This window comes from Pogona vitticeps, chromosome 15 (genome assembly GCF_051106095.1).
Source record: "Pogona vitticeps strain Pit_001003342236 chromosome 15, PviZW2.1, whole genome shotgun sequence".
Classification (NCBI taxonomy): Eukaryota; Metazoa; Chordata; class Lepidosauria; order Squamata; family Agamidae; genus Pogona; species Pogona vitticeps.
Genome location: NC_135797.1, coordinates 1,061,438 through 1,071,771, shown reverse-complemented (window position 1 = coordinate 1,071,771; position 10,334 = coordinate 1,061,438). Strand labels below are relative to the sequence as shown.

Here is a 10,334-nt window from a genome sequence, read left to right as displayed (position 1 = left end):
ATACTTTTGTTTCTGTCGCTGCCAAAACAGGCAACCTCGGCTACTTCTCTGGATGAGAAGAAGGTCTTCTTACAGTAAGTAGACCGCGTGGGGTGCTTTTGTCATTGGCAAACTCCTTGGCAGAAGCAGCCAGCAAAAACAACACACTGTGGTAGCAGGACCTTTCTGTCCAGCTGCAAAAGAACATTCCCTCTTCCTTTCTCTCATCCACCCAAATATTTCAAGGAACTAACCAACCAACCCCCCCCCCCCCCAAAAAAAAAGGACCTGCTGGATTTCTCGCAGCCTGGCTAAAGAACACAACCTGAAACCTACCTGTTCATTTCTGGATTGCTGTTTGAAATGATCTGGTTATCACTGTAAGGCTACTAAAGAATCAACAGGTAACACCATCCAAACAACACCTTTATCCTGTGTCCCTTTTTTCCGCCAACAAGGCTCAGTAGCGAGTTTAAAAACAAATCATAAACCCACCCAGACAATTAATCCACGGTCCAGCTCTTCATTTTACACAGCCGCTTCCACACCTCTGATCTCGTTTTCCCCAGCCCCAACATAGTTTCTTACAATCAGCAACTATTTTAGAAAATACTTTTTTTTTCTTTTTCTTGGTTTTGCAAGAAGTGCTACACAGACACACCTTCGTATAGTATAGAACTAAGTCACATGAAGAAAGACGAAATCAGATTTGATGAATCAAGTAGACTCAGGGAGAGGGCCAAAAAGAAGACTGGACAGGAAGGTTTTTTTTTTAAGGGGGAGGAGGCTTAGACATTAAGGAAGTGTACGTATATACAACTCACACACACTCACACACCCTCTCAACTCCCCTGATGTTATACCATTACTCCAAACACTCCCAAAAGATTGACATACATTGCAATGTGTTTGTTATTTTTTTCCTTCTTTTTTTAACAAAGAGAACCAAACAAACCATCACAGTTTCCATGAGCTGAAGTACCAAAGAGAAGCCTTTTTGGGGGGGGGGGAGATGCGGTGGTGGTGGTCACGGAATGACCCCTCTGAAGCACTCACGCAAAAGGAGAACCGTGTTCAAAATTCATGCTGCAGAACATTCAGATTTTCAGGGAGCTCCACCTCCGACACCTCTGATGGGAACACCTCTTTGCCCCCAAAAAGGAGAAATGCTTTTCGAAAGAGGGCGGGAGGGAGAGAAGGCACTGTCTGAGGCACGACCAGCGCGAGGAGGGCCACTCGGCTCAGTAAGGGCGCCTGGGCCCTCGCGTAGCCTGCGGGTGGCGGGGCCGAGACTCTCAAGGACCACCTTTTCGCTTCTCGTCCTCAGGAGCTGCATACTGCGATGGCTTTCGCCAAGAAGACGGCAAACGGGGAGGAGATGGGATTCCACTTAGAGGATCAGAGAAAGGGAAGAAACCGGGAGCCAGCTGGCCCAGCTATGCAAGTGGAAACCTGTTCTCCAAGGCGGGCAGGACCAGAAACATTTAGCGTGTCAGAGGGAGGGCAGGAGTGGCCGGAACAGACTTCCGCTGTGACATGGATTCTTTTGTGCATCGCCGTAAAATACTTCCCGTGCCACAAAAATCAAGGAAGCCCTTGCGCTTTCCACAATTATTGTTTCTGGTGCTGTGTATTACATAACGTACACATGGAAAAAGCCAGGAAGTGCAAGGCGTGAAACAGACACACAAACAAAAGACCCTGGGGGTGTGTGTGTTCCCTCCAAAAGAAGCGAGACGCGGTGCCCCCTCTCCGCCCTCCCACCCCACTCTGGGGCGGCTGAGGAAGGCCAGGGCCGGTGTGCTGAGAAGCAGTGAAGGACAAACGCAACAGCCTTGTCCAAAAGCACAACAGAACAAACCGGAGGAGGGGATCCTGTCCTCCCGCCAGTGCCTGAAACACTTTGCATTACAATGTGCAGGAAAAGGCCACAGGGGTGGAGACGGTGGTGAGGGGGTGGAATTTAATTATTTTGACAGAAACGCACACACACACACACACATAAAAAAACATGCATGGGGGCAGAGGAAGGGAGAGAACAGGAAAGGACGGGGACGACACACCTGGATTGCCTTTGAAAAGGGAGATTCAAAGTGGAGGCTCAGAAACGCACTGTTTCTTGGCTCTGCCGCAGAAAGAAAAACCTCTCTCTTCCCCCCAACTCCCTCCTGCCCCCCACCCCGTCTCACCTGGACCCTTAAAACATGTGTGAGGTTGTGGGGAGAAAGTGTTCAGAGAATGTGAAGAGGTATAATACTGAAATAAAAGATCTGGAGGAGGAAGGAGAGAATGAGAGAGGGGCGGGAGCACAATGTAGATTCTTTTTCTCCTTTTTTTCTTCTTCTCCTTGTCCCGTCCACAGATCGAAGGGTCCATCCTTGCTCGTGGCTGAGAAAAGGAAATCTCCAGAGTTTTCCACATGATCGATCCTTCACACTTCACGTGACGAATGCTTCTGCTCGTTGAAGAGTTCCTCTTTCCCTCCCCACCCCACAGCAACCGACTGCTGCCTCCGCCACCGTAGTATCTAAAAGAATCTGGTTAAAAGCCGTGCCTGGCTCCCAGCCGGCGCTCCTCGTCCGACGGGGCAGGAGGAAGAGGAAGAGGAGGAGGAGGACAAGAGGGGAGTCAGCCCTGCTGGGTTCTTCCATCTCCCACCCGGGCAGGTTTCACGTCCTCGGCTGGGCTCGGGGAGACCGGGAGGAAGCCGCCCCAGCGGGCAGTCACATGATGCCATTGGTGAGGTACTGGAAGCCGTCGTAGAGTTTGGTGGTGATGGAGCGCATGCTGCCGTCCACCATCTGCTCGATCAGCATCTGGAGCTGCTCCTCCGTCATGTTCATGTGGAAGCGCTCCTTCAGATTCCGGATGGTGCTGGAGCCATGGAAGCAGGGCAGCTGAGAGCCTGGAGGCACAAGGAGACCGAAAGCCCATCAGGCCCAAGGGGCTCCGCAAGGCCCGGCCGGCACTGGGCTGACACACACACGCAAAGGGAGGGAGGGAGGGCTAAGATGGGGTCCCACCCTTCGAGACCATGCTCAAGACAGAAATGCTCTGGAGACCTTAAGCGGCTCCTTTCAGAAACCCATCGCTCGCGGGAGCCCCCGTGCACAGGCCGGTGGCCATCGCTCACAGACAGTGGTGCCACGCGCTCCCCGATCTGCGAAGGGGGAAAGGAGTCCTTGGCCGAGAACGAATGGAGAAAGCCTTGGAAACCAAAAGCGTCCCTGGGCTGGGGTAGTGGATTCTGGGCCTGCCCCTCCCATCCGAACAAGATGACGACGCTCCGCTACCGTTTCCCAAAACCAGCATTTCTCCATCCTCCTCGTCTGTGGGCAGCCCTGTTTTGGAAGCCTCTGCCTGCCCAGCTCTCCCAAGGGGTCCTTCCTGGGTCCCCGAAACCCTCCTGGGGTGCTGCCCCCAGGGGGGGATCCCACCCTTTGAACATAACCCTCTGAGAAGGATGGCAGTCAATGCCAGATGCAGATGGGCGGGCGGGAGGGGGGAAACGAACACATCAATGGTTACTTCGCTACAGTGGCTAGCTACTTTTAACCCTCTCCCTTCAGGGCCTGCGCCCTGGGACCAAGCACCCAATGCTGGAGGACAGGTGCTTTTTTCCCCCCTGGGGTAGGTGGGGGGGTAGCATCCCTTTCAGGCCAGAGCTTGTGAATCTCTAGAAGCCAGGTTGGGCCCCCAAGGATAAAACCAGAGACTAGCAAAACAAGCTTCTTAAGGACTAGTAACTTATCGGATCTCTTATGGACTAGTAACTTAGCTGCGCTTGACACTCACAGATGACCTGCGCTATCGTAGGAACCTGACTCTCTTGCGTTTCTCCCAAGCACCACTGGCAACCTGGAGGACAAACTGATACAAGGAGTCGTTATTTTAACTCTCTTCTCTAAGCTGGCGTCATGAGTGTACTGGGGCTGCTTTAGGAGGCCTGCAGGTGATGCAGGGAAAAATACGGATTAAAGTCAAACCTAGGCGGGAGGTGTTAGGGTAGTCTAAATCAGTGTGTGAAAAGGAAGTGGCTGAGTTTGGTCTCAAGAGGGTTCTAGGGATCCGTTTCAAATCCTGAGCATTCACACAGCCAGCACGCCTCTCCAACATTGAGAGTCCAGAACAGCCAGCCGTGGGATTGACGTGGAACCCCGGAAGGAGCAAAGATGCCCCCTGGTACCTTGTTGCATGATCTCCACTATCTGCACGACCTTATCCATGTGCTTCCGAGCAGCAATGAGGCCCTGGAGCATCAGCATCTTGTAGTAATTGAACATGTCCCCATCCAGGCCACCCATAACCTTAAGGAAAGATGCACAGGGAGAGGGGGGGGGGGGGAGAGAGAGAGAGAGAGAGAGAGAGAGAGAGAGAGAGAGAGAGAGAGAGAGAGAGAGAGAGATACACATCAACAATAAGGACAGAAGAATGAGAGATTATGTTCCTCTGTTTGGTTGTCATTGAAAAATTGTGTCACTGCCCTCTGTGACAGATTCGGTTCTTTCCCTGACTTACGTCAACAAACTCCGTGGTCAACTTGAAGGCTGACGTCTCGAAGCCGAGGTTCCGGGGGGAGCTGGAGAGGATGAACCCGAAATCTATGTGGATGATGTGCCCCTCCGCGTCCAGCAGGATATTGCCATTGTGTCTTATTTTGGGGGGAGGGGAGAAGAAAAGGGGGAAACAAGTTGACCATCGGTTGCCATGCCTTTTGGAAGGCTCTCTCATTTTCTAAACTCATTCGTATTTTTTATTTTACACACACACCCTCGGGTAGACAAACCCAAGAAAGCCTTCTCGATCCAGCACAGTGCAAGGGTGGGGTTTCCCTGGTTCTGTGCGGGAGGAGGGGCAGGAGACCGTCACCATTCCAGCCCCTTCTGCCGTCCACCCCCTCCCTCCAAGGTCCTCCCCCATTCCGTCTCCTGGTTCCCAGAAACATCCCACCCACACAGATGTCAGTGACAGACATCCGTTGCCCTCTGTCAGGTATAAAAAGCAACCTTTGCTGCTTTCCAAAATCTCTCTCCAATCCGAAGCCGAGAGGGATTTATTGTGCTGCTCAGCCTTTTGGAAAAATCACTTCAGCAGAACACACATTTGCTGTAAAACAAACCACCCAGCCATGAATACACAGGGTGTGCTTTAAGAGGCCACATAGAGTAAATTCATTGACCAAGGTTGAAGTCCCGTGTATCTAGGCAAATCTACGATTCGGCGTGCAACAAGCAATGTCTGTGGAGGAATCTGAGCGTAACTGCCCAACAGGATTTGAGACACAAGTGTGCCAAGAAGCCTCTTATCTCATGTGAAACCACTGAATACAGACTGAAATTGATGAATGTGCCCCAATCCAGAGAGCTTCCCCTCAAACCTGCTCTTGAGCCAGCCCAGTTGGCACATGCTAGAACAGACGAATAACTCTGCTTGCCTTCTGGGAAGGAACTACAGAGTCAGCGACACCCTCTCCCTCCAAGGGGTGAGCCTGACCTCCCTCCTTCCACAGCTGCTCACCGGTCTTTGACCTGGAGGAGGTAGCAGACCAGGCAGTAGCCAGCGCAGCTCTGCACAAAGTTGCGCTGGGCCGTCAGGAATGCCTCCGTGGTGTAGTTGCCATGCTCCTGGAGGAAGTAGTCGAGGAGCGAGAGCTGGGACTGCTTCTTCACTTGGTGGATGGAGACGGCGTTGACCACCGGCTCGATCATGCCGCTGTCGGCCGAGATGACCAGGATTTTGTACGGCTTGATCCACAGAGGGACCCGCTCCTGCTCCCAGATGGACTGGAAGGGAACAAGGAGGTGGGGGTGGGGGAGAAAGGGAGGAAAGGGGTGGGGGGAGAAAGGGAGGCATGCTTGCTTTGCAACAGAAGCCAGGCTGAGCAACACACGAGCACCGAATCCGGGCAGGTTTTGTTTTTGTTTTTTTAACAGGAGGAAAGAAATCACTCCACTGCCAAAAGGCTGGCTTCCAACCTAGACTGCTTTAAAGGGGACTTTGATTACTCTGGAGATGGGCATCAGCCACGGTTGCGAGTCCATGAGGTGGCTCGGGATCCCCCTCAGCACCAGGGGCACTGGGAGTCTGCATCTCAGCGGCTCCTGGGGAAGGAGGCGCCCTCCCTTTAAGCGGCGGGCCTAACCTTCCCCACCACCACCACCCAAGTGGACGCGGGTACAGCCACCGAGTCTGAGAGCACCGGAATCCCAGCAGAGCCAGGCGTCACCCTCTCCTCCCCTTACCTGCAGCTGTTTGAGGACCTGAAAAGCCAGCAGTTCCTGACGGAGATCGTCGCCGCATTTCACAATCACAGAAAGAAGCCGCCAGTTGGGGAGGTGGCCGTAGGGAGAGCCCTCACGAATCCGCCTGTGGAGAAGCAGCCGAGGGAGAATGGGGGCAGAAAGGAGAGAAAGAGCAAGAGAGGAGGCTGGGTGACCTCCACGCCTCCGGTTCGACCAAGGGATTCTTCAAAAGGGAGCCTTTTATACTGGGTTGCACTCGTGCTTTTAATGTGCTTCTTACTGTGAGTTTTAATATGATCCTTGTTTAGGGTCATATTAAAATACGGTAGTAATTTATTATTTGGCTTTTAACGTTGTTTCTTTGAATACTGCTATGTCGCCTTGGACCCTTTAGGAGAAAGGTGGTATATAAATATTTTAAAACAAATCTTTCTCTCTCTCTCTCTCTCTCCAGGCACACCTCGCTCTCTAATTCCGTTTCACACTCACTCATCGGTGACTTGGGCAGCCTCAGCGCCATCTCTTTACCTGACTTTTTCCTGCCATGGCTCCTTCAAGGCAACGGCAGATGGATCCTCAGGGTCCCTCTTGAACGACGTGGGAGTGTGGGCCAGTTGCTCAGAGAGGCGTCGCCTGCAGAAAGTGGCCAGGATGCGAGGCACAGGGTCAAGGCACCGACCGGGTCGTGGATCTTGGCTGCCTTTGAGGATACAGGAAGCCTGTCCTCCCCAACCTCTGAGCCCTTCAGAGGTTTGCAACCACAATTCCCACCTAGCCCTCCCCCAACACGGTGCATGTTGAACTCTGAGACATGGGGAGGGCCATCCGGTTGTTTTGGGAAGGTTATGAAACTAAAAGAAGGCGTCTGTCAGGGGAAGGAGAGACAGGGACCTTATTAGGAGCAGCACAGAAAACCTAGCGAGTGGCTGGGATCACTTGAAGGCCAAGTCACAGGGCAACCCTGTGACTGTGACAAATCATGGTGTATCTTTCCACGTGAGCTCGGTGGTTTGTAAAAGGTGGGCAGGCCTAAAGGAAGCCCCAGTGGAGGACAGGAAGTGGGCGTCCTCCTTTCCAGGAGGGGAAGAGGTTGCACCCGGAACACTCCTTCACCTGATATCTCCAGCAGCGATAAAGACAGGCTCTTTGCTCTCTTGGCTGGTGATGCTGTCCACCGAGAACTGGGAGATGTTGTCGCAGCTGTTGGTGTGCATCTCGGGGAGCTGGAAGAGAGAGGCGGGAGTCCAGGCGAGGTGGGGAGAGAAGAAAAAAGCATTTAGTGGAACTTCTCTGCTTCTGGTTTGATAGGTCACTCTTGAAAGAACAGGCCTGCCTCAAGGTCCAAAGCCACTTCGTGGTCCTGTACTACGGATCCAATCATCTGCGACCACTGGTCGTGCTGTTGGGAGTGGACAGGAGGTGCAGGGTTGGAACGGGGCGGCCTGGGGAGGTCCAAGCCATTGAGCCATTCCAGACCAACAAGAGATACCAGCGAGGGCAAAAAGGCAGGGACGTTGGCTCCAGTGACGCTCGTGTTGACAAGCCAGTGACAGAACCATTACAGAGACCATTAATCTGATAGCCTTAAACAGCCAGCAAGGTTTTACATCATGCATTTGTTAAAGGATAAAAAAATAATCAAATATCATTTAAGGTTACGGAAACCAGCCCTAACGAAGTCAGGCAATGAGAACTGTGTACTGGTGCCCTACCATCCTGTCGCTGTTTTAACCATTAAAATTTTTAAGAAAATCAAACCATTACTGAAAATCTCAGAAATGTGAAGGGGTAAAAAAAAAGGAATTCTTGACCCATGATTTCCAAGTCCTGCCGTGCCTCAGGCTAACAAGGCAGGGGACCTCCCCCAACACCCAACACCCCTCCGGCCATACTGGAGTTTCCCATCTCCTCCGACTCCCATATTTGAGGACTGGGCTGTCAACTTATAGTCCAGATAGGCGGGATATAAATTCAATAAATAATAATAATAATAATAATAATAAGTCTCTCCACAGCACAGGTTCCTCCTATTTGGCTTTTTTAGGGTGGGAGGGAGGGGAGGGGAGGGGCGGGCTACCTCGACTTGCAGTTCCCCGATGTCATCCACCGACCAGGCTTCGTCGTCGTTGTCGTAGTTGGGGACGGTGGTGAAGCTGCTGGCCCGCTGCTCGTGCGTGATCCCGCACTCAGGCAGGTTCTCCACGGAGCGGGTGCTACGGATCCGGTTCTCCGGGATCCGGGCTGGAACATTAGTGGTGTCAAAGTTTTCACATTCAAGTACTTCCACGTAGATTAGGTAGGGAGCCTAAAAACAGGGATCGGGAAGAAGCAGAAGGAAAGAGGCGCCTCGGTTAGGCCAACGGGCAGCCTTTCAGAGACAACAGAATAGAAATTCGGAGGTGACTCTTTGGAGGGGGTGGTATAGGATGAGCCCAGGCTATCTTTTTTACTCTCTGCCTGAAGAATTCTGTTTTTACTCACAAATAAACAAGGTTATTACAAAATCTTGTTTCCTAACATTACACGGGTGTCAGCGTTCCAGTTTATGCTGCAGCACTGTGACCTCTACTTTCTTTTCCTCGTAATTCAAATCCAAACCGGGGCAGAAGAGGGCGATCAAGGTGCCGCGAGGCCCAAAGAAAACGCTGTTCTACGGAGGGGATTGCTGGCGCTCCCAAAATCCAGGCCCTGTCAAGACGCATCCCTTTCCCACCGGCCTCCTCACCTTGTCCTTGGAGTTCAGCACGACAGCCTGGGTGTGCGGGACCCGCACCACATGGTGGTCAAACCCAGCGGTGGGGAGCCAGACTCGGGCCGGCAGCTTGTGGTTGAGCAGCGACAGCTCCGAGATGAGGCGCTGCGTCTTCTGCTCTTTGGTGGGAAGGGTGGCCAGCCTCTTCCCGATGGCCATCAGCGACTTGATGAACTCTCGCTCTGGGGCAAGGCGGACAGGCTAGGTGGGGGCCGGGGTGGTGGTGGTCATTTTCATTGGAAGGGGGAAGGAGAACAGAAGAGAGAAAGGTGGGAAACAACTTCGCACAAAAGAAGTACACGTAACTTGACGACTCTCTGTCCTGGACAATGACATCCAAATTCATAATTTGGCTCCTCCAAGTCTTCTCGGAGCTGTCTCTCGATTTGGACTGGAGAGCCCCGGAAAATTGGAAGACACCCACTTCAGACTCAGCCAAGGCTTGACATAAATGTGAAACCTTTTCCCCCAGAACGGCTGGATTCACATCTGCCCCCCCCCCCAGCCCCACCAAAAATGCCGAGAGGCGCCTCTCTCCTTCTGAACCGACACCAGGGGGCATAAAAAGCACGGACGATCAACTGAACAAACAGAGGTTCCTAAGATTCACGACCACTCGCCTGGCGGCGGCTTTAAGAAAGCCCCGTATATTTCTGTAAGAGAGAGCTTCTCTTTCCTGGCTCAGCCTATCCCCAAAGGAGGGGCTCATCCCAAGAGCTCCGCTGTCTGGTGAAGAATTCTGGAGGACTCCTGCCTATCTAGAAATGGGGAGTTTTTGCTTTTTACAGCCATAATAAGGATAATTTATTTAAACACTTTTTTTGGGGGGGGGGCTAACATAGCTACTGTCCTGTGGTGGTACCTGGGCATTGTGATAAACAGAGTATCCTTCTTTCTCGTTTCCAGCATTCCTGGGGGTCAGCCCCGGGGTGCATACGTTTGATCAGTCGGAAGAGTCCAATCTGAGCTTCTGCACCCCATGGTCTCCCTCTCTCCCTTCATCTTAAGACTGACGGAGGCAGGCTTGGTAAGCGCTGTATTTATCAAGTCAGGATCCTGCCCCTCCACTCTGTCTCTCTCCTGCTTTTCATCACACCCATGGCTGATGAAGATCTCTAGGAATCTCCAAAGGCTGGCATGTTCCTGTGACGTCTGAGCTGGCTTCATGATGCTCCTACCCTGAGAGCACACGCGCACGCTGGGTTTTTCTGCTCTGACAGGCCAGCAGGGATACCTTTGGGTTTTTGAGATCCACCAAACGAAATTCTTCTAAACCGAGACAAGACGTGCATCTGCCCATCCCTCAAAGAAACCAAACCCCACCACTACAAAGAGCAGCAAAAGCAGGACATTAATAAGCC

At 52.4% G+C, this 10,334-nt stretch overlaps 1 protein-coding gene across 5 annotated transcripts in view; it reads right to left on the bottom strand.

Moving 5' to 3' along the window:
* Nucleotides 1-387: 387 nt before the first annotated feature.
* The window catches only part of PI4KB (phosphatidylinositol 4-kinase beta), a 30,855-nt gene continuing 20,908 nt past the window's right edge, over nt 388-10,334 (bottom strand). For all 5 annotated transcript variants that reach the window (XM_072984022.2, XM_072984023.2, XM_072984021.2 and 2 more), the window contains 9 exons: nt 8,947-9,174; nt 8,299-8,526; nt 7,335-7,444; nt 6,750-6,854; nt 6,222-6,345; nt 5,497-5,762; nt 4,498-4,630; nt 4,166-4,286; nt 388-2,884 (listed from right to left, as the gene is read on the bottom strand). In XM_072984022.2, the coding sequence (XP_072840123.2) occupies nt 2,703-2,884; nt 4,166-4,286; nt 4,498-4,630; nt 5,497-5,762; nt 6,222-6,345; nt 6,750-6,854; nt 7,335-7,444; nt 8,299-8,526; nt 8,947-9,174 (1,497 nt within the window). In that variant the 3' untranslated portion in view covers nt 388-2,702. The remainder of the gene's footprint in view (nt 2,885-4,165; nt 4,287-4,497; nt 4,631-5,496; nt 5,763-6,221; nt 6,346-6,749; nt 6,855-7,334; nt 7,445-8,298; nt 8,527-8,946; nt 9,175-10,334) is intronic.